General features: G+C 47.7%; 1 protein-coding gene across 1 annotated transcript in view; it reads left to right on the top strand.

Moving 5' to 3' along the window:
• OBSCN (obscurin, cytoskeletal calmodulin and titin-interacting RhoGEF) overlaps nucleotides 1-24660 on the top strand; it is a 1012031-nt gene that overhangs the window by 884328 nt on the left and 103043 nt on the right. Inside the window, exon 93 of the mRNA XM_086941076.1 lies at nucleotides 3422-3589. Coding sequence (XP_086797202.1) covers nucleotides 3422-3589 — 168 coding nt within the window. The remainder of the gene's footprint in view (nucleotides 1-3421; nucleotides 3590-24660) is intronic.

The following is a 24660-nucleotide window of genomic DNA, read 5'->3' as shown; positions in this document are numbered from 1 at the left end:
GAAGTGAGGCTTTAACTGGCGGGACTAGCTGCACTGAGGGATCTGCTCTGACTGAACCCCATGGACAAGCAGGACACCGAGGAGGATGATGCACCCTTGCGGAATCCAGTTGGGAGTCGATGGACTGATTCCCCCTGCCAGGGCGCACTTGATTTACTGCATTGCTGGGAGCTGGATGGTGGCCCGATCACTGTGGCTAGAGGCGCGCTTGACTAACTCTGTTGTGTGCACTGTGAGCAGCTTGACTTTTCCTAGCAGGATACGACCTTGCGAGTAACTGTAGACACTGTTGACTGAAATCCTAAAGAGTCGAAAGAGAACTCTTGAGTATGGCCTAATGCATATCCTATATGGATCCACCAGTGAATGGGCAATAACATCAAACACATTACATGAAGGAGGGTAGGACAGATATTTGCTTGACAACTACTAGAGCCCTAACCTCAAAGGGTATTGTGTTATTGCTTCTGAATGTTGTATTTCTTTGCATGTGAAGAGTTAGAAATAAAATACAACTTTTTCTTTTAAACGTAAGTATTTGGCTGGACATTGATTTATTGTTTGTACTGTCTGTACTTTGAGTTATGAGTCGTGTTCGCTGACCTGTATCTACATCCCCCTGAGGGAGCCTTGACTGCTCAACTGCAGCTCCCACTTAGAGCCCAGTGCAGAAGGGGTACTTGGTCCAGAAGGGCAGGATCCATAGTAGGTGGAGCCCTAGGACATCAGTAGTAAAAGGCCTCAACCAACACGGTTGGGCCCAGTAACCCTTGCGTGTCCCATGGTCCTCCGAAAGGGGTTGTGACAGTCTAACATGTTCTCCCAATATCATTTGAGTTTGGGACGGTGCCAGAGGAGGTGAGATAGCATACCTGTGTGACTGCAGTTGCACCAACATCTGTATTTGTTAGTGTGCTTCCAGCTTACCATCCTTTCCTGGAGTATAGTACCAGTAGTGGGCTATTTTAAACATGGCTTCTTTCCTGGTGGCACTAAAGATGGAGGTGCTGGCCCTATGGGGTATGTCAAACCATTCATTGGGGGTAAAGTAACATTCTAGCTTAGGTTCCCTTCTCTTCTGAACCGGGGATTTGCTAGAGTATGCATACTTGTTCAGTAATGTATATATGTCATCTTTTCTGGTGAGGCACAAATTTCATGAGTTGCCCACTGGCTTGGAAGTGGGTCAATGGTTAAGTGCCCCAATGCTTGATGGCTCTATAGTGACAGTGTTCACCTTTCAGGACTCCATATCTAGATTGTATTTTTGGGAAGTCCATGAAGCCATTGTGATCAAAGAGGTCTTTGATCCATTTGCAGTTGACCGTCTGTCAGGAGAGGAATACACTGCCTATCATGGGGGTTGGGAAATCAGGATTGCCAATTATGGATTTGGGAGGGGAGGGCCATGTGGACAGGCCGCTAGCGATCATGACCCTCTCAGTAAGTTCTAGACCCAAGGTGCTGGCATTTTTGAGGAATATGAACTTTCAAAATGTGGATCCCAGCTCTTGGCTGGTTGATAAAATACCAGTGTTTCTCCATGAGTGGCCTAATTTGTTCCATCATGTAGTGAAACTGTAGTGGGTTTGGTGGGGGATGCTCAAACCATTCTCTCTGCTACAGATCTGTAAGCCCCCATCCTAGTCTTGCAAGCCTCAATCATATGTTGTAGCTTGCCTAGTAGGTGGGGAATGGTTGGTGTGGTAGGGCCTGCATAATGTACAGTATCTTGTGAAAGAGGGTCATTTTCACTGTGGCTGACCTACCCACACAGCAGAGGACTCTGCTTTTTCAGTTTTGTAAATCTGATTGAGCTGTAGCTATCGGGTCGGTGTATTTTCCGTCTACCCTTTTCTCTGGGGAGGAGCAGATTTTCAGCACCAGGTATGGCACCCGTAAATTTGCACATAGGACGGGAAAGAGGTACTCCAGGTGCACCCTATCATTCTGTGAGACAGTCTTGTAGGTGGGGCTGCAATGGGGAATGACGGTGGGTGAGTGCTACCATGGCATTGTCTGCATATGGAGACATTTTGTGTTCCTGGTGGATTGTAGTAATGCCCCTAATCTGCTTTTTCACTCGTATCCATTCCGCAAGTGGCTCCATATACAAAGCAAAAAAAGCAGGAAGAGAGGGCACCCCTTTCTTGTGCCTCGGGCTATGGTAAAAGCCTGTGAGGTCAGTCAGTTAACTCTTATCCGAGCGGTAAGGCTAGTATAACAATACTTTAGTATATACAATGGTTCTGTCGGGTATATAAACCGATTACTTCAAAATGCATATTCATCCTTCCAAGATTATTTCTTAATCGATCATAAATTACTTTGTACAATCATCAAATAAAAGCATGGTCAAACAGCAAATCCCGTACCAAGGAGAACAGAGTAACAATATATTTTTAATCAATTAATTAGTTTCATTCATGAGTACCTTGTTTATGATACATGTAAATTAATCAGAAAATCCTAAATTACTTAGTAACAAACAGCGCATATAAATAAAGTGTGTGCATTGTGACATATAGTGCACTTGTGAAAAGGTGAATTATATACAAGTGAGTGAAGGAAAAGAGGGGGGGTGGTTTGGGTGTTTTACGTGAACACTTTACAGGCCAGTTTCCATATTTAATTGTAATTCTTTCTGTACGCCACTTCATTTGGCCTTAGTAACTGAATATTCTCTACTGGTCCCGATGGTTATGATATCGTCGACGTTTCGACCCTTGGATGCCTTGATTGTGGGTCTGGGGCGGGTCTTCTTCAGGTCTTAGGAGGGTGGGGTAGTGAGTTGGCGCCTAGGGGCCCTTCTTGGATAGGAACCTGGTGGGCGTTCAGAATAATCACCCTTCAAAATAAGCCATCCGGCTTCTAGGAAGTTCGTTTCCTGATGCTTGAGAGAAGCGAGTCCCTGTATAAACTTCACCGCTGATCGTATATTTAAAAACCATACAGCCCGATGATATTCGGGGCGCTCCTTTTCTAGAATACCAGCCGCAATTGTTTGGGCGATCTGGTTTCTGACTAATCATATTCAATCGTTTGGCTGCAGTCAACACTGGGTCTGAATCCGTCTGTGCACCGCAGAAATGCTCAACCGGCAATTCAAGTATAACTATACCACACACATTTTAGGAAACCTGTATGCTACTCCCCTCCACTTTCACACAGAGTCAGTGACACAGAAAACTGAACCTACAATCAAATTTTGGCCCATAACCCACTTAATATTATACGTAATCCACTCTTTCTTGAAATTTGTTTAAACTATGTTTCATATTAGCATTATTACAGTGCTCAAAAATGTCATTGTGATTTGAGCAAGGTGTGAAAAAAATGTTCTTTTTTTTCTTTGTGCTTGTTGCCTTACTGCGGAGTCTGTCCAAGCTCTCTCAAGTCGTTTTTCCTTCTTGCTTCTCAGATGGTAAATCTGTCGAGGTGGACCCGCATCACATTATTATTGAAGATCCGGATGGCTCCTGTACTTTGATTCTAGACAACCTGACTGGTACTGATTCGGGACAGTACATGTGCTTTGCCACCAGCCCTGCAGGGAATGCCAGTACTCTGGGAAAGATCCTTGTGCAGGGTAAGTTGCATTCAGCAATGTACCAGGTACGTTTTAATTCATGGTATAATATGTGTTCTAAAATTCACTTTAGGAACACATGGTAAACACTCTCATAAGTAATTCCTATATTGCCTAGCTAGTTAGCTACATATATCAAAATGTACCTATGCATACTTACTTCAGAAATTGTACATTCACAGAGAAGAGAGTGGAAGATGACTTACACTCATTCGGTAAATGAATGATATGCTTGTGTGCCATTTCTTTTCTAGTGGTAACTTTTTTTTTAAAAAAAAGCTAATTATAGATGCACAAAGGGATCATAAAGGAATAGGAACAATAAACAAACATGGTATTTAAAAAGGATGGATGAACACTTGTTGTTAATATTCCCCAGAGCAGGATGGAGTCTCATTATTTTATGAGTCCTCATACAGTAGTATTTTTATTTCATCAAAGTTCAAGCTCAGTATATCACAGTGGTTTCCTAAACATGAAAATAACACTCGATTCGCTTGAAAATTGAAAAGATACCGTTAGAAAAAATTAATAATGAGCTCTTTGTGTTGTGGCACAGAGGATAGTGGATGGCATCTTTTGACAGTAACATTGCCGTTCCAGGTGTAATTTTCTTATTGATGCTTGTAACCGCAGATATTTCACTTTGTTGATCTTCCCAGACACCAATCTGGATCCAGAAACTCTTGCAGTAGTCCCTGCATGACAGTAAGTGGTATCATTGGCCTTTGTCACACCTCCATTCTGCTTCTTGACATGACAGCACAAAGCTCCCTAAAACAGCACCCTCTACCCCCAATTTTAGTTGCCCCTTCCATGCCCTTTAACATGAATCTAGAGGTCAGCTTCTATACATTTTGTTTTTTACTGAGCTTTTGTTTTCCAAAACTGTTGGCATTGTGCAGGGATATTGTTTCCCTAAGAGGACAGACTTCTTATTGTGTCACAACAACAAAAAGTCCCTAGTTGGAGGAAATATATCCTAAGGCGTAAGGTAACCTAGGCCCGGTGGCTTAAGGGTTATCTACGCTAACAGAGACTACAAGTATGTCAAGACACCCTATTGTAAATGATCAGTCAGTGTAAACACCCTATCTGTACATCACACAACAATTAAGAGACTATAATTTCTACTAGAGTAAAAGCAACAATTTATTAAAAACATTATACAGAATCAATTTGCATCAGAAAACACATTGTACAATAAAATACATATTATTTTTTTTTAAAAACCAAAAGTCGACGCGGCGTTTCGGTGTCTTTTGTTGATGCCAACACCTTCTTCAGGACAGGGGTTTTTTTTAGTTAAAAAGTCTCTCAAATTGTGTGAGAGATTCGGAATAGTTGTTATCATTAAGAAGGATGCAGATTTTTTTAACTTTGATCTGTCTCCTGTAGACCTTATCTTCAGTGGCGGAAGGTTATCATTAATTATTCCACCTGGATAAATATTTTCCAGTGTGTGGTCTTAGCTGTATCTGGGGCGACCACCGTATATCTTTAGGCTTTGCACAAATATAACTTTAATGGTGTTATATGTAAACCGATTCAACTTTCCATGTTAGGTAGAGGCATACGTTGCTTGAATACCTCTTGCCGGCTTATCTTTGCTTCCCTTCTTTGGGGATATTTCCTTGGGGCCAGTTGGGATATCTTCCCGGTTGGATTCGGCCTCCCTGTCGCCTTGTTCCGGATACAGCTTCCTCATGGACTCTGTATCCGGAACAAGGTGACAGGGAGGCCGAATCCAACCGGGAAGATATCCCAACTGGCCCCAAGGAAATATCCCCAAAGAAGGGAAGCAAAGATAAGCCGGCAAGAGGTATTCAAGCAACGTATGCCTCTACCTAACATGGAAAGTTGAATCGGTTTACATATAACACCATTAAAGTTATATTTGTGCAAAGCCTAAAGATATACGGTGGTCGCCCCAGATACAGCTAAGACCACACACTGGAAAATATTTATCCAGGTGGAATAATTAATGATAACCTTCCGCCACTGAAGATAAGGTCTACAGGAGACAGATCAAAGTTAAAAAAATCTGCATCCTTCTTAATGATAACAACTATTCCGAATCTCTCACACAATTTGAGAGACTTTTGAACTAAAAAAACCCCTGTCCTGAAGAAGGTGTTGGCATCAACAAAAGACACCGAAACGCCGCGTCGACTTTTGGTTTTTTTAAAAAAATAATATGTATTTTATTGTACAATGTGTTTTCTGATGCAAATTGATTCTGTATAATGTTTTTAATAAATTGTTGCTTTTACTCTAGTAGAAATTATAGTCTCTTAATTGTTGTGTGATGTACAGATAGGGTGTTTACACTGACTGATCATTTACAATAGGGTGTCTTGACATACTTGTAGTCTCTGTTAGCGTAGATAACCCTTAAGCCACCGGGCCTAGGTTACCTTACGCCTTAGGATATATTTCCTCCAACTAGGGACTTTTTGTTGTTGTGTACTATTTACCCTGTCCCCTATACGGTCTTAAGGGTACCTCCCTCCTTGTGTTGTGAGTTCTTATTGTGTCACACATCTTGCAACCAGATGCCGCTAACTGCCACAGATAATTACATGTGGTGGTTTGGTACCAAGCACCGCCATAAGTTCTGCGACAAATGCTCCCTTGTACACCCAAGGCCTTCAGAGAGCAGCAATCTAAAGTTGACGATGCCAGCATAAGAAATGAGTCCCCATCAAGGCTGTTCTTGTCAGTTAAGTCAAAGTCAAAAGACAGGTCAAAACAATAGCATAAGAAACACAAGCAAACTCTTTGACTTTCAGATGCTCCCTCTCTACGGAGAGATCACGCTGTCAGCATTTGATTAACCGGGCCCCGACTTCCTCTTCAGATCCAGTACGAGATCAAAAGCCATTGTACCATAGTTTCCAGGGCTGTTATCTGCTCTGAATCAAATTAATATCTATTTTAAGGAAGCATGTTCGATATCTTCAAATGAACTTTTACTGGCTTGCCTTCAGGAGCTACTAATCCATCGGAATACCGTTAAACTTCCAATGGCCGGCCCGACCTCGCCCAAATGATATTTTGCAGTCAACCCTCTCTGCCAGTGGGCTGTGCCTCAAATCCGGATCTGTAAGTCTCACCAGCTATTTATTGTTCCACCCAACTCCAGCGGTACGAACTCCTGATCCGGTTTTGGTGCTGAGCCTGTATTTGGTCTCTTCTTTGGCAAGAGCTCACCCCATGTCACACTAAAACTCTTTTCTGACCACGTCACCAGACTAAGGGGCATATTATCAAGAACAGGCGATACCATTATCGCCGCTTTATCGGCAGGAAACTGCAGCTAAAGCGGCGATAATGGGCTTGATAATATGCCCTTGTGAATTCCCATTCTTGCCCAGGTTAACACCAGAACCTGGGCTGCTATGGGAATTCACAAGGACATATTATCAAGCCCATTATCGCCGCTTTAGCTGTAGTTTCCTGCCGATAAAGCGGCGATAATTTTATCGCCTGTTCTCGATAATATGCCCCTCAGTGTGTAATCACATTAAGACAATCAGCAATAATCTTTCTAAGGTGCATCCTGAGGATGAGGAACACTCCCCTTTAAATCATCTTCCTCTGCATCTTTGTTTCCGGAGGATGACAGCAATATTTAGTATCATATGGATGCTATGCAGAGCCCTCAACCAGTCCAAGACAATAAGGACAATAATTAGGAGGCAGATCAGTTGCTCTCGCCCCATAATACTGGTTCTGGTCAGTACCTAAATGTGCATAATGTCAGTTGCCTAGATACTTTTCCTGAATTCCTTCTGGATTTGTCTTTGGGGCCCCTGACTGAGTGAAATGCCTCCTTTTCTTTAGTGTTTTGGGGGTCACTTCTTGATGCAATTATTAAAACACCCTCATCTGAAGAACAAAAGTTCCAGCCCGAAGGTGTTAACTGCAAGTTAAGCCCAGGAGGGGTTGATTCCTTTGAATCCCCAAGACACCTGGGGTGGGATTTTGCTCTTCGTGCTGTGGGGAGACTGAGCTTCTCCAGCAGCTCCCCAGCACCTTTATACATGTAGGGTGGTGACCCCATTATTCTGGGGCCACCACAAGCCGTGAAAACGCTGTGTTGCCCTTGCAGGCCGGTCCTGGCCTGCAAGGCATTATGGGTGTTGCCGCATATTGGATGAGTGGCTTTCCCGCTGCTCCGGGGAGAGCCGTGCTGGAGCTTCGCCGCTTTCTGGGGCCTCGGTGGGACTCTTGGTCCCACCCGGACCCCTATGTGAGCACAGACGGCTCGAGGAGCCCACCCCTGGCTGCTCCTCCTCTGTTCTGGGGTCCGGTCCCACCTGGGCCCCTCACACCGCTGCAGGTCTTCCCTGGGGGGCTCCAGTCCCACCCGGGACACCCGCTGTCCTCTTCGGTTGGAGGGCAGCCTGGGGAGCCCACCACCAGCTGCCCCCGCCAGCTTCCCGCGTGGCCAGCACTCTTCCGTGCTGCCGCGGAAGCCAGGCGATCCCTTCTGGTCTGCCCGCTCCGCCGGGCAGACTCGAGGACTCCCGTCAGCCCCGTCGGGACCTCGGGGGAGTGCGGGGGCACTCCCCCGGCCTCCTCCTCTTCGCTGGGGCCCGGGGATGGGGTCCCAGACATCTTCGGGGGCGGGCGTTGGCGCTCCCCTCTCATCCTGGCACCTCGGGCCCGGAGATGGGGTTCCGGGCCCCTCCTCCCATCTTCTTTGCGGGGGCGTGATGGCGCCTCCTGCCCCCGCCTCCTCACATGGGGCCCGGAGTTGGGCTCCTGGGCCCCTCCTCCCGCACCTCTTCACGGGCCAAGCGACGGGGCTCCCCGGCGCGGGGGCCAGGGTGGGCTCCTGGCACCCTGCGGGGGCAGCTTTGTGCACCCCAGCTTTACTTCTTTTGGGGGGCAGCCCCCCCGGACCTGACCCACCCCGGGGGCATCTCTGAGACTGGCGGCAGAACCCCACGTGCTTCGTCGTCGGTCTTCTTAGGGATCAAAGGTCGCCTACCTTCCGGGGCCATAGCTCAGCCGTGGGGTCCGATCTGCCCCATTTTTGCATTTTCTTGCTCCCGGTGGTGCTCCCCAGCCACTGGGAGCACTCTCCTTTGTCCTCCAGGTCTACAAGAGGGTGCATCTTGCAGGGAGCGGTTTTCATTGGCTCCCTGCGCCTCTTTTCTCCCTGCGCAGAGGCCCCTGCTTCTGCGCACCGGTCCTGGGCTCTTCTTCTGGCGCTGTTAGGGGCCTGGGGGGCAGTCAGGGGTGTCCTCCTTCCAACTGCCCATTGCGCCAGGCTCCAGCACCTTTTGCCTCAGCAGACCACACCCCAAAGAGAGCTTCTCTTCCTGTGCAAGTACTTTTTAAAAGTTGAGTAGGGGGCTGGCAGGAAGTCTCTGTTTGTCCTATCAAACAGCGACACATCACTTCCCTGCCCCTGCTCCCTCCTTCTTGTCCAGCCCCTGGGTTTGATCAAAATGGCGTTGTCCAGTGTCTCTGGCCACATGGCCTCTGAAACCCAACTCCTTCCCCCCTCACTAACCCTCACTGTGGTTAAGCTTGGGGCCCGGCACCCAGCGACGGCAGTTGATGGATTGGCTTGTAGCTCCACCTATCTTTTCTCCTTGGAGGGAAGATCTTCGCTCTGGGAAGAAAAGTCATTAATCTAACCTGCCAGGGCCAGAACCCAGCCAGGGACTCTGAGAAATATGACATTTCTGGACAACCCAAAAGCAGTACAAATATGACTTTGGACTCTGCAGAATACTCATTTTCACATCCGCTACACTGGACATTAGTGCATGTCTGGAATCTGTAGGCTTTGTGAAAGTCATTTTAGCCATGGGACCCACATCTCCATTGGGGAATAATGAAGTGAAAACACAGTAAAACACACTGACTTTCCCTGGCATGTTCCTTCCCAGGGTATAAAGCATATTCCATGTCACCACCCAATTCTACATAAGTCCTGCCACACCACTCAATTTGTACCCGCTCATGGACTGCGCACGCTAGAAAATCTCCCCTGCGGAGTCCCTACACGTGTGCACACGCATGTACACCAGTGTCTGCATGTAACCAGCACGGTGTCCCATACTCCAGCTGCTGCGCAGCGGCCTAGTCAAACCAGGGTTACACCAGGAAAATCTCCATGCAGTCTCCTTCATTATGAGTTCACTGTGGGGGAGGCCCAGATTATGAGGCTCCCCCACAGTAAAAGGTCAACAATTAGGTGCTCAAAAGGCGAAAAATCGGTGCGGCCCAGAATGTATCATACCGCGCAACAGCAACATGTCTAGACATCTCTGGAATGCATCCCTATCAGTACTATTTTGGTGGAGTGTATATACACAATTCTCTTATGCAGACATCTATCCCAGGCTATAACATTAGTAAAATACTGCTCGTATTTCTAAGGGATACTATTCTTAAGAGTTAATTGTACAAGGGATGCTCATTTATTAGAGTATCAATGCCCAAGTTTCATCCTTATCGTTTAGGCCTGTCGCTGCTGTATGATATTTCTCAATTAATCTTGCTTCGAGCCTGTTTAGTCTTGCCTGTATATTTGCTCGGGTAACATTTTTTTGTGTAATCAACCCTGACCATTGGATATCGTTTTCGGTATGTCCATGACTATGATAGTGCTCCTGGGATCTTACATTTTATCGCAATTTGTGTTGGAGAATTTGACTCTTAGTCGGTTGAGTTGTCTGACCGATATAGTGCTTATTGCATGGACATGCAACACAGTAAATAACATTCTTTGTGTTGCAATTAGAGAAAGTTTTTTGAATGTGTTGTTGCCCATTAATTGTGACTACTTTTGAATCAGCTGTAAGTGTACATGCCACATCAGACCCCGTCTGAACGCCTTCGGGCTCCGCAGGTCCGACTAGGGGTCCTCGCTCTTCTTCGTCGCCGGCTCCGGCCCTGACGGCATCGATGACTCTGGTCTCAGCACCGTGAGACCCCCATGGATCCATTCATGGATCCCAGCCGATGTCGAATAGCCTCGTACGACCTCCACCGACATCGACGTCTACGGCACCGCTGCCGGCATTGGCTGGCTCCAAGGCCAACGCCGTCCCCAGCTTCCACCCTGACGTGAAGACGGCGCCGGACAGGTGTCGATCGATGCAGATACCAACGTTGATGAGGAATTTCTATCCCTTTCTCCATCCGCCTCCCTCTTTTCCGCCTGCCCAGCAGGTTGGGGAGGAAGGGGAGGACTGGGAGGGGGCTGAGGACCCTCTCCCAACCTAGCGCAAGTTAGACCTGGACTGGGAAGAGGATTTGGAGGATGCAGGTGACATGCATTTTACTCCAGAACCTGGCTCATTGTCTCCTTCTACTGTGGTGTCACATGGATAGCCGGGAAGAGAAAGACCCATGGGGTGACTAGTGGGAAGCCCAGGAACATTCAACCCCTTTGTTTTCTCCTCGCCAGGAATAAACTTGGCCAGCATCAGATACGAAGCTTTCTGCTTGCGAGGATGGTCCCTTTAACTGGGACGATGCCACCCCCTCCTGTGACGTCATGAGTTGCCGCCCAATAAGGAGTCACAGGATACCGAACGCGGTGTGCGTCGACACCGGAAGAAGTGTGGAGAGTGCCTAAAGAACAGGACGTTGGAGTAGCGCTACCACAGAGAACCCGAGAGGACCGGAGCAGATATCCAGCCAGGAGGGAGAAGACCCCTGACGAGACTGGGAGCTGAAGCCAGGAGGACAATGGTAATACGCTTTGCCGAGCCATGCCCCTGGAGGAGCGTGGCTGACCCAGTGTAACGACCGGATTTTCGGACCAGATAGAATCAGCTCACAAAACACCACCAATCCAGCCGAAACGTAACCATCTCCCTCCTCAGGACCTATTTATCCAGGCACCAGGGTACCTACCTGAGGATGGGGAATTAGCAATATACAAGCTCATATCATCAAAAACCCCACTAAATCTATAGGATTACTAGGAATACTCACTGATTAATAAGGACTTCCATGCTCTACACCACACTCATACCTTATAGTCTCGCGGCAACTCAGACCCAGACTATGCTACCCTCCTACTCATAGTGAAGGGGGCAGTTCCCATAACTTACCATTACACACTGACCACAATCAGTGCTCGCGCAAGCCACAATCATGTGGGTATAAGCACTGTATCCCCCCAGTGCTCTCACTATTTCATACATACACAAGCCACAATCCTGTGGGTATACACATTGACCACAGTCAATGCTCTCATTAACGCCACTTTCCCTAGCAGCGATCTCATTACACACTGATCACACTCAGTGCTCACTCAAGCCACAATCCTGTGGGTATACACATTGACCACAATCAATGCTCTGATTAACGCGGCTACACAACGACGATCACTGTCCTATGAATACCTTCAGCTCTCTCTCTCTCTGTAGGGAAGTTTCTCTATATATATATCTAATATCTACTGGGAATGTGTCATATACAATTGTTATATTTTATGTGGTACACAAGAATGGCCAAATCACAATATGCAAAGGTTATTATCAAATACAAGTGCTCCTCTACTCCCTTGCTCAGTTACCATTTACCTAGATGGGAGATGCATCCGTTCACATAACAGCATCTGACTAGAAGAAAGGTTAACTTTATTATGAATAACAACACCTGCACAGTTGTTCACTAAGAACTGGGGTTCCTTTATTATTATAACATCACAATAACTAGCAATCTAGACATAGCCTGAAAAGTAAAGGGAGATAGACACATACACAGATCTGCGGGGTCTCTTTATTATAATGGAAAGCTTTATTACTAACACATAACTGTAGATAGCTAAAAAGGGAACTGGATTATAACAGACTACACACCGCTGAAAGAGAAAGGATTATACAGTGTAACAATACAGTAGGGAATCTAACCTAGGAAATAAAAGACAAGATTAATGTATATGGGCACTAATATAACAGGACAGATATCACCTGATTAGTATGAAGTCTTGTTCTAGCTGTCATCTGGGTTCCTCTCTCGTCTGTGCCTTGGCTCATCTCAGATTCTCCCCTGCACTCTTGGACACACATCTGCGCTGATCACTCTGCACTGGATTCCTCTCCCCAACGAACTGTCTTCACCTTCCAACTTCAGTCTAATGATATAGTTTCTGCCGCTCTGATAACCGTTCGCTCCACTAGCTTCTTCACTCTGTCTGATTGCTCCAGCTCCAATGTCCAACTCACTCCAGCTGCTCCCACAGACTAATCCACGATATAACTTTAGTCTCTTCCAAAAGGCATCACTCCAGACTCCAGCTGTTAACTGCCTGCTCCAGCTGATCACAACCCCTTCTGATAAGTAACTGCTTCTGACTGCTTTCTTCAGCTCCAAAAATCATCTGACTTCTCTCTTCAGCTCCAGACACCATCTGCCTTCTCTCCAGCTCCAAAAACCAACTGACCTCTACCATTCCAAGAACCGACTGACTGAACTGTTCCAAAGACCAACTGACCGCTCCGCCTCTTCTGCACTTCGCTAATATGGAATGCTCTCTCCTAGTGGAAAGTTCCAGTCATCAGCCTGCCGCCCATCAGATCCCTGCACCACTCCGCGCCAAGGACACACACCCAGCCGGCCGGCCTTTTGTGGTGTCTTGGTGTCTTCGACACAAAGAATAATACAGTCTACTGATAAGGGCCGGCCCAGGCCGGTTCTCTTCAAGTGAACAACACCTCATAACTAAAACATCACACTTGACCTACATGCATCTCAGTCTGCAGAGGCAGAAAGCAAAATGGAGTCTCTCTAGTTCTGGGCCTTGTAGGCCCGAAAAGGATGAAATAGACACTTAACTCTATCAGAGTACATACACAAACCATACCAATATGTAATATAAAGTCAGAACTACAGGATCCACCCTCTACTATAGGTAGGATGATGAAAGGACACATAATTATGTCAAAGCCAATAGGCAATAGATGGATTAGAGCCAGGAATAAGGGATCTATCATCATATAAAGCGGCTATCCTCTAGTTTATGCTTCTAGGTCTGAAAAGAGGCCTAAAAGGACCAAAACAAGCTAAGAATGGGGATCCAGGATGGTAGCAAGCTTAAAGTCACCATCAATCAGAAATAGAACCAAAAACTAGGTCAGCACACCCAGGTAAGGGCCAAATTCTCAGGCTGGGTTGGGAGGTGGGAGAAACCAAAGGGTTGAGATCTTTACCTGACTCAGACAACTAGGACAGGACAACCCCAGCCGGAAAGAATAGGAGGACTCTTCATGGCATTCTTGTTTTCTTTCTCATTTTGTGTTCCTTCATTTAACTTTTTGAGCTCCCTCACAAGTACTGAGGGATAAAACTGGCTACCCACAAAAGGCGAGACTTTTTAAAAATAAAACCGTCTCTATCCCAACGCAGTGTACTTCATATTCCTTCAGATCCCGCTAGACTGGTGAAGAATGCAGGAATAGGCACCCCCATCTGTGATACCAAGATGGACGCACTAATTCAACATATAATTAAAGGGCAGGAAAAGCTTGAATGGGCAGTCGAGCATCAGATGGCCTCCGCCAAAGCAGACAGGGACGTTTTTAAGGACACAATGGCAGCGCAATTGGAAGGCCTTCAGAAGGCAGTAACAGAAACCCCTGCCAACCCCTTACGTGAAGTCCCAGGCCTCACTCAACCCACACACTGGCTGGTGTCTCCCTGCAGAAATATATAAACGGGGAGGATCCAGATGTCTTCCTCATCAACTTTGAAAGGGTAGCCAGGGCATGCAGTTGGCCTCTGGAAAAGTGGCAGTTTTTCTTGGCTCCTCTCTTGACGGGAGAGGCACAGGCGGCCTACCAGGTGGCTAACGCCAATGGAGATACACCATATAGCAAAATAAAACTGGTTATTTTAGACCACCTAGGACTGGACTCCGAGGCTTACCGGGTGTGCTTCCGTAAGGAGAGGGGAGCACCTGGCGAAAACCCCAAAACATTGTTCTTGCGACTCAAGATGGCAGACGATAAATGGCTAACCCCGGGTACCAGCTCCAAAGAGGACATAATGGAAAAGATATATCTGGAGCAGTACCTAGACGCGCTACCGTATAACACCCAGAAGTGGCTACGACAGCACAGTCACTTAACTGCCCAACAGGCCATAGAATTGGCGACCACCTTTTGGCGTGCCCAGCCAAAAGTGGGTGGATGGGAGACAGAGAAACTGTGACCCCAAATCAATTGGGGGGATAAGAAACCCAAGCCCATGGACATACCAAAGCCCAGACAACCAAAATACGAGCTACCTAATATAAAGGGCCCACAGTGCTTGAAGTGTGGGGAGTGGGGCCATATTGCCCGTGCCTGTCCTAGGAAAAGACCGATGGAGGAACCAATGGAGGTAGGGTACATCCCCAAATCTATTTTGTACACCGCTGAGATAGGGTCAGCGTTCCATGTAAGTGTGCAGGTGAACGGTAAGACAATACGAGCCCTCCTGGACTCCAGCTGCAAACAGCCAGTAGTACAGAGCAAGTGGGTCAACCACGAGCAGTTAGTGCCTGATATCCAGGTACACATTAGATGTTGCTTGGGGATGTGAAACCCTATCCCACAGCAGTCATTCCCCTTATTCACACCGCTGGTATGAAGAGTTATATAAAAGAAGGAGTCCTAGATATCCTCCCAGAAGATCTTATTATCGGGACAGACAACCCTGACTTTCTTGGCCTGTTCCGTGTGATATTGAAAAGTACGAAAGAGAGGGTACATCAACAGGATAGGAACCGTCCCCCTGAGTCCCTCGCCCTGATCACCTCAGAACCATGGCTTCTCGATCGTAATTTTAAATTCACCCAAGCCAACAATGCCTCCCTGTATAATGTGTGGGAACAGGCCCATAGCTCTCAGGACAGCTCCAACCCCACCTACCCCAGATTCATAATTAAGGAGTCATTATTATACCGGCAGGCCACCCCTTCTGAACCCCAGCAGCTACTAGTACCCATGTCATTCAGGGAATAAGTCATGTTTTTCTCACATTCACACCTCACCGCTGGTCATACAGGGGCAGAGAAGACCACTCAGAATGTGTTGAGGCATTTTTATTCCCCGGGGGTCTACAAAGACATAAAGATACACTGTCAGACCTGTGCGATCTGCCAAAATAAGAACACCCAAAGGCCCCCTGCCGTCCCCCTACAACCATTACCGGTAATAGGAGTCCCATTTAAACTGGTCGGTATGGACCTGATAGGTCCTTTGCCACATTCCAAGAAGGGGAATGTATATGCACTCGTGATCGTGGACTATGCCACTCGCTTTCCCCAAGCCTATCCATTAAGTGCTCCTACTACTCGCAACATAGTGGAGAGATTCCTGGAGCTGTTTTCCTGAGTAGGCTTCCCTAAAGAGGTCCTAACAGACCAAGGCACCCCCTTCGTGTCTCGGTTAATGACAGAACTATGCCAAATCCTAAATCTGCGGCACATCAGGACATCTGTATACCACCCTCAGATGGACGGACTGGTGGAGCGATACAATGGGACATTGAAGACCACGCTCAAGAAAATGCTAGAGGTGAATGGCAAAGAATGGGACCAGCTACTACAATTAGCCCTCTATGTAATAAGAAGCCAGGTACAAAGCAGCCTGGGCTGCCCTGCGTTTGAAATGTTATACGGCCCACAACCCCGTAGTCTCCTGGAGATGACAAAGGAAGCATGGGAGAAGGAGGAGACACTAGAAACCAGAGGGATGCTTGAATATATACAAAGGCTGAAGGCTAAGATTGGGAAATTGCTTGACCTAGCATATACGAACCTAGTCAAGAAACAAGAGAAACAAACTCACTACTACAGCACAGGAGAACTCTGAAGGTGAATGATTGGGCCCTGGTGCTGCTTCCCACGTCTACACACAAATTCCAGACTGAGTGGAAAGGGCCCTATAGAGTGGTCTCCACCATAGGAAACACCACATACAAGTTACAGATGACACCAAAACGCACCCAAGTGTTCTACATCGACATGCTAAAAAAATGGATCTGGCCCCCTCCAAAAGCTGCCAGTCTCACCGTACCATCTCCAACGAGAGACCTCAACACCTTAGAAGACCTGTCTGTCAACCCGGACCTCACCCCCACCGAGAAAGGGGAACTAAGAAACACTTTGAGAACATATTCCTCCATATTTTCCGACCTGCCGGGGACGACAGACCTAGCTGAACACAGGATAGAGACCATACCCGGTAAAGTGATTAAACAGAGGCCTTATAGAATTTCCGCAGCCCGGAGGATAGCAGTACAGCAAGAAGTACAGAACATGCTAAAACTGGGAGTTATAAGACCGTCCAGAAGTGAATGGTCGTCGCCCATTGTGATGGTGCCAAAGCCGGACCGGAGCACCCGTTTTTGTATGGATTTTAGAGCCCTGAACGACATCTCCTTTTTCGATGCCTATCCAATTCTCCGGATAGATTAACTGATCGAGAAGCTAGGTGAAGCCAGTTTTACATCAATATATTAGATTTAACAAAAGGATACTGGCAGGTGCCTTTGAGGGAAGAAGATCGGAAGAAGACGGCGTTTTCAACACCTGATGGACTCTTCCAGTTCACAGCATTACCGTTTGGGTTGCACGGAGCCCCCACAACGTTCCAGCGACTAATGAATACCATCTTGAGAGACCACCACGCATTTTCATTAGCGTATCTAGATGATATTGTGGTCTTTAGTCCAGACTGGAAAACACATATACACCATCTTCACACGATCCTGCAAGCCTTACAAGCGGCTGGTTTGCACATTAATTCCAGGAAATCACGAGTGGCCTTCCAAAAAGTAAAGTATTTAGGTAATGTCCTCGGTCAGGAGCTCATATCTTTTGAGGAGGAAAAAGTAAGGGCCATCACAGAGACCCCCTTTCCCTCCACCAAAAGGGAGATGCGTGCTTTCCGAGGCAAGATCGGCTACTATCGAAGGTTTATACCCAGATTTTCAGAGGTAGCCTCCCCGTTGACCAACACCCTCCAGAAAGAGGTAAAAGCTCAAGTCTTCTTACATCCCACAAAACAAATGTTAGAAGCTTTCCAGGCTTTGAAACAGGTTATCACCACTAGTCCTGTGTTGTCCTCCCCTGATTTCATTCGCCCCTTCTTCCTACACACTGATGCTTCCAACCACGGGATAGGGGCCGTACTGTCACAACTTTCCTTAGAGGGCATAGAGCACCCTATTGTCTACATAAGTAGGAAATTGTTCCCCAGAGAGATGCAGTATCCCACTATCGATTGGGAATGTCTTGCAATTAGGTGGGCCGTAGACAAATTGAGGTATTATCTTGAGGGACATCCCTTCACCTTGTACACGGACCATGCCCCCCTCCAGTGGATGAGCCGCAACATCGCTCAAAATCCATGGGTACTCCGTTGGTTCCTCTCTCTACAACCGTTCTCCTTCACAGTTAAACATCGGAAAGGGAAGGAGAATGCTAGTGCAGATTATCTATCCCGAACCTTTCCTCTCCCCGATTGGGAGAATCAAAGGGAGGAGGAGTGTCTAGAGGGCAGACAGGAAGAGAAAGACCCAAGGGGTGACTGGTGGGAAGCCTGGGAATATTCAACCCCTATGTTTTCTCCTCGCCAGGAAGAAACTTGGCCAGCATCAGATACGGAGCTTTCTGCTTGCGATGACGGTCCCTTTAACTGGGACGATGCCGCCCCCTCCTATGACGTCATGAGTTGCCGCCCAATAAGGAGTCACGGGATACCGAACACGGTGTGCGTCGACACCGGAGGAAGTCTGGAGAGTGCGGAAGGAACAGGACGTTGGAGTAGCGCTACCGAAGAGAACCCGAGAGGACAGGAGCAGATATCCAGCCCGGAGGGAGAAGACCCGCAACGAGACTGGGAGCTGAAGCCAGGAGGCCATAGGGAATACGCTTCGCTGAGCCACGCCCACAGAGGAGGGTGGCTGACCCAGGTTCTCAGGCTGGGTCGGTAGGTGGGAGAAACTGGAGGGTTGAGATCTTTACCGCCTACCGCCTCCCTTTGTAAATTTTTTTACTTAAACCCCTCCCTCACCATCACTCCTCTCACACTTGCACCCTCATTGCCTCTCACCAGTGCACCAGAGTGATTCCTCCCCCCCTCCCCCGTGTGTGCTAAGACTACCGGGACGAGGTACTGACCGGGATTTGGTTGTGTTTTTCTTTTCGGTAATACGGAGAACAATCCCTGCCTGACTCAGCCGACTAGGACAGGATGACCCCAGCCGTAAAAAACAGGAGGACTCTTCGTGGCATTCTTGTTCTCTTTCTCATTTTGTGTTCCTTCATTTAACTTTTTGAGCTCCCTCACAAGTACTGGGGTGTAAAACTGGCTACCCACTAACCTCCTGACAGAAGTGCTCTGGCCAGCGTCATCCTCTATGGAGCCGCTGCTGCCCTTTAATGATGCACTTTCAGACGTTTTTTTGTGCACCTGGTCCAGGCCCAACACAGGGGCTCCTGTGGATAAGAACGCGGACCGGACCGGGTGACCCCATTTTCCTCTCCCAACACCCAACCCCTGAGAGCTTGGTTGTCCAAGCATCTGCGTCCCCAAGCGCATTACCTTTCGCGCCTAAGCATAGGGAATCCAAGAAACTAGAACAGTTTGGGAAGAAGCTGTTCACTTCCGCCAGTTCAGGGCTGCGTTCTGTGAAAACTGCACGCCTCTTGGGCTGTTATTCCCATTCTTTGTGGGACACGATTGGGCAGGTGCTGCCTTAGTGTCCGGAGGAGGCCCGGACGGTGCTCTCACAAGCTGATGCTGAGGGCAGAAATGTAGCCAAGTTTGCAATTCGTTGTGGCCTTGACACCGCCGACTCGCCGGGCAGAGCGATTTCCCAGACAGTGGTGCTACGCCGCCGCACCTGGCTGAGGACAACTGGCTTTTCCGGGGATGTCCAGAACACTCTGATGGAACGCTAGTGTTTAAAGTTTGTTTACTAGTGCAATTGCATCTAAAACCGTCGTCGCCTGGAACGCCACGGGGATTATACACTGAAAGACGAATGAAAACATAAGGTATGCACAACTCGCATTAGGCAAGCAATTATTCGACCAAAGCTGGCAGATAGCAGCATGGTGATGTATTTATTTTGGTATCGTTACAGGACACTGAGTTAACAAACGCAAAAGGTATGACCTTTTCCTAAGGATTCGTTATGATTTAAACATATTTTCGCAGATATGTTTGTTTAACAAACACATATTTTGCACTTACAGCGTCCTTTCATTTGAGCCAGAATAAGGTAGGCTGAGATCATGTTTTTACCGAGAATACAGAGAACATGTGATTCATTATGCAATTAGACAGTTGTGATGTCGTTTTTTTATATTTGTGTTCACAGATATACAAATGCATTTGAGGCACACAAGGGATTATCACTGATACATATGTCAGCCTATTCAGGTATGAAGACACGTATATTAGTACACACATCAGCTCCCATGTGGTTCAACAAATTTGGATATTTACATTATTGTATTTGTTGATTTTTTGGGGTTTTTCCCTGACGAAGGCACTAATCAGGTGCCGAAATGCATTGGGCTTCATAAAGACTTTGTAATCAAGAGAAATGTTAATCATTTGCATAAAATTATAATTGATTCCATGTAAATTGCGTTTGCATCTATGAGAATACATTTGATGAAAGATATAATTTCAACATTTGATAATGGATTGAACATTAAATAAAACAAAATATAAGAAGTTTAAAAACATGGAATACTGTGAATAAATTAATTAATCAAAGTTAAGTGCAGAAGCATCTAGTGAACAGTACGTGATTAGTGGTGTCAACAGACCCACCCTTACCAAGTTCTTAAACAAGGAGTGACTATCCTTATTAATCACTGCACCAGTGGATGAACCTAGTAAACAAGAGTACAACGGAGTGCTCCACACAAACCCTATTTCTATCAGAACACTCTGATGGACATGCCCTTTAATGGCACTCGTCTGTTTAGCGACAAGGCAGACAGTGCGTTGGAGCTTTTTAAGGACCCACGGGCTACGGCCAAGTCCTTAGGCCTTTCGGCCACCCGCACTCCTTCCGCTTCTGCTTTTCGCTCCTTTCATGAGCAAGGAAGGGGCGCCCAAAAACTTTCATTTAAGAGACACAGGCCTGCGCAGCAACAGTCTCAGCGCAGCCGCGGCGTCGGACCTGCTGAGGTGGGTCACGGGGCCAGGGGGCGGGTCAGTCCACCACCACCCCTGCCGCCACTGCCTCCAAACCTTCCTAGTCCAGTGTTTCAAGCCGACCAAACACCAGTGGGTGGCAGGATTCGCCATCACCTCCCCCCCTGGGGCACCATGACTTCGGATAGGTGGGCTCTGCAGATAGTCTGACCGGGCTACTCCCTCCCCTTCGTGACTACCCCTCCAGCCATGCCGCCTTAGTCCCACCGCATGTCGGTGATCACTTGGCACTTCTTCAGCAGGAATTTATGGCCTTCTTGGCCAAGGGGGCCAACAAGCGTGTTCCGACGCCAGAAGTAGGTTGTGATTGTTACTCCCACTACTTCCTGGTTCCAGAGAAGGACAAGGGCCTGCGTCCTATCTTAGACCTTAGGAACGTCAATCGCTTCCTCCGGAAGGGAAGTATAAGATGCTCATACTTGCTCAGGTCTTGTCTGCCCTAGACCCGAAAGACTGGTTGGTTGCGTTGGACTTGCAGGACATATCCCCGCCCTGCTGGCCCACCAGGCGTTACCTGCGAATCACTGTAGGCCCCAAGCATTTTCAGATCCCCATGCTCCCTTTTGACCTTACCAGCGCCCCTCGGGTGTTCACGAAGGGGATGGTAGTGGTCGCAGCTCATCTGCCCAGATCAGGGGTTTCAGTCTTCCCCTACCTCGACAACTGGCTGTTGAAGTCGGGCTCGCCCCAGGCAGTTGTCTCCCACCTCCAGGCTACGGCAGACCTCCTGCATTTGCTGGGGTTTGCCATCAATGTGCCGAAGTTGCACCTGATTCCCTCTCAGAAGCTCCTTTTCATCGTAGGAGTTCTGGGCACGGAGCAGTTTTGGGGTTATCCTTCCGAACAGCGAGTCCGGGACATTCAGGCTATGATTCCGATCTTTCGGCTCTTGTTCTGGGTTTCGGTCAGGATGACCTTGAGGCTGCTGGGCCTCATGGCCTCCTGCATCCTGCTGACCAATCATGCCAGATGGCATATGCAGGCTCTGCAGTTGGACCTGAGGTTCCAGTGGGCGCAGCATCAAGGGGACCTGTCCGAGTACATCCAGATCTCGGAGGGCACTGCGCTACAGTTGCAATGGTGGCTCACGAACCAACGTTGGGTCAGCAGCAGATCCCTCTCCCTTCCCCAACCGGAGCCCACAGTGGTGACGGATGTGTCCCTCCTGAGATGGGGCGGCCACATGGGAGAGGGGGAGATCAGAGGTCTCTGGTCTCCTGTGGAGTCCAGGCTCCATATCAACCTTCTGGAGCTCCAGGCGATCCTACTTGCACTGAAAGCATTCCTTTCCTCTGTCAAAGGGAGAGTAGTGCAGGTGTTCACAGACAATACCACTGCCATGTGGGATTGCAACAAGCAAGGCGGGGTGGGGTTGTGTACCCTATATCAGAAGGCTCTGCGTCTCTAGACAGGCTGGAACGTCAATGCATTTCCTTGATGGTTCAACACTTGGCAGGTTCTTTGAACACCAGGGTGGACGAACTCAGCCGCAGGTGCATGATGGATCACAAATGGCGTCTTCACTTGGAGGTGGCACAAGGTCTCTTTCAGAACAACAAAAGAGTACCAGAGGGTCTGAGAGAAAGGTGGGTTTACAGTGTGCGGAAAACAGACAAACAACAAAAGACCCCTAAACTGACCTGTGAAACATGGTATTCAATGACAACCTAAATAGATGTTCAGAGATACCCATCAGTCACCACTCGGAACCGCCCTTCATCATTTGGGATTTTTCAAGACCATCTATACAGATATGTTTTTTTCAGACAGAAAGAGACCAAGGTGTAAATAGATCTCTTCCACTGAACAAACAATAGTATGGTATACCACTACTTGAGACTGGTGAGTGGTCAAGTGTAGTGTGACTGAGTGAGTGCAGTGCAGGTGATAGTGCGCTTTATAAGTGAAATAAATAAATAAATATAGTGCGCTTTATAAGTGAACTAAATAAATAAATAAATCTAACTAAGGCTCTCCCCACTGTTGAAAGAGACCTTGCAACAAAAACTACGGTAGGGTAGGACCCGGGGGAATATTTCAAGACCAATCTCTGGGAACAGCCCCCACAGATACAGAACAACAAAAGAGTACCAGAGGGTCTGAGAGAAAGTTCCCAAATCCCAAATGATGAAGGGCGGTTCCGAGTGGTGACTGATGGGTATCTCTGAACATCTATTTAGGTTGTCATTGAATACCATGTTTCACAGGTCACTTTAGGGGTCTTTTGTTGTTTGTCTGTTTTCCGCACAATGTAAACCCACCTTTCTCTCAGACCCTCTGGTACTCTTTTGTTGTTCTGTATCTGTGGGGGCTGTTCCCAGAGATTGGTCTTTAAATATTCCCCCGGGTCCTACCCTACCGTAGTTTTTGTTGCAAGGTCTCTTTCAACAGTGGGGAGAGCCTTAGTTAGATTTATTTATTTATTTATTTCACTTATAAAGCGCACTATATTTATTTATTTATTTCACTTATAAAGCGCACTATCACCTCAAGAGGCATCCTGGCGCTGGCAGACTCGAAAGAAAAAAGGGAGGAGCAGCCGTTAACAGGCTAAGGATTAGGGAAAAGCCAAGTTTTCAAGTGCCTTCTAAATGCAAGAAGGATGAGACCTGCCTGAGTTCGATGGGAAGAGAGTTCCAGAGCTTGGCCGCGGCCACACTGAACGATCTACCTCCTGCTCTGGATCTCCTAAACCTCGGTACGGGAACCAACCTGGCCGAGGAGGAGCGTAGATTGCGGGCCGGCACATGCCATGAAAACTTCCTTTGTAAACAGGCTGGGGCTAACCCATGGAGGGCTTTAAAGGTCAGACAGAGGGACTTAAATGTCACCCTCTGCCTCACTGGGAGCCAGTGCAGCTGAGCCAGAGCCCCTGAGGAGGAAGATCTAGTTGGCCACCCCAGGGCTAATTTTGCAGCTGCAGACTGGAGTCTCTGGAGTCTATCCATGAGATAGCTTGGGGACTCCAACAGTAAGGCGTTGCAGTAGTTTAACCTACTGAGCACGGTACAACGCACCACCTCTATCTGAGCACGGGGAAGTAACAAGGGCAGGATTTTTCTCAGGAGGCGAATGATGGTCAGGCAGCCAGCTACCACCTTTGAAACCTGCGCCTCCAGAGTGAGGTCGCTATTGAACATCACACCCAGATTCCGTGCTACCTTCACAGGCTGCACCAGTGGAGAGAAATCCACTGGCCAGAAGTTGCTGGGTAGAAGAGATTGTACCCTGGGCCTTGAGCAATATAACACCTCGGTCTTTCCTGTGTTAAATTGCAGATAGTTGGCATTAAACCAGTCCGCTGTAGCTCGCAGGCAGTTGTGAAATTCCTCCAAAGAGGTAGAATAATTTCCCTCCAAGGAAAGAATCAACTGCGTGTCATCAGCGTAGTTAACAATTTCGATCTTATATTGTTTGATGACCGCTATTAAGGGCTTCATTTAGATGTTAAATAATATCGGGCTAACTGCCGAGCCTTGAGGGACGCCATGCGAGATGGTAGAGAAGGAGGATTGAAAGGGAGGAAGGGACACAGCTTGTTCCTCACCCTGGAGGAAGGACTCAAACGACCCAAGGGCACTCCCTGCAACCCCTACCTCTCTCAACCTGTCCAGCAAAATACCATGGTTCACCGTATCGAAGGCGGCAGACAGGTCAAGCAGGATCAAAATCCCTGACTGTCCCCTGACTGCCCACCAACGTAGCTCATCCAGCACGGTCACTAGGGCCGTCTCGGTGCCATGAGCTGGTCGGAAGCCAAACTGAACATCCTCCAGGAGCTTGTGCTGTTCAAGGTGTAGATCTATTCACCACCAAAGAGAACGTGCAATGTCATCACTTCTGTGCGTTTCCAAGGCGGCACTTACT

This window comes from Lissotriton vulgaris, chromosome 10 (assembly GCF_964263255.1).
Source record: "Lissotriton vulgaris chromosome 10, aLisVul1.2, whole genome shotgun sequence".
Lineage (NCBI taxonomy): Eukaryota > Metazoa > Chordata > Amphibia > Caudata > Salamandridae > Lissotriton > Lissotriton vulgaris.
Note: the sequence above shows the minus strand (reverse complement) of the source record. Positions and strands in the feature narration are given on the sequence as shown.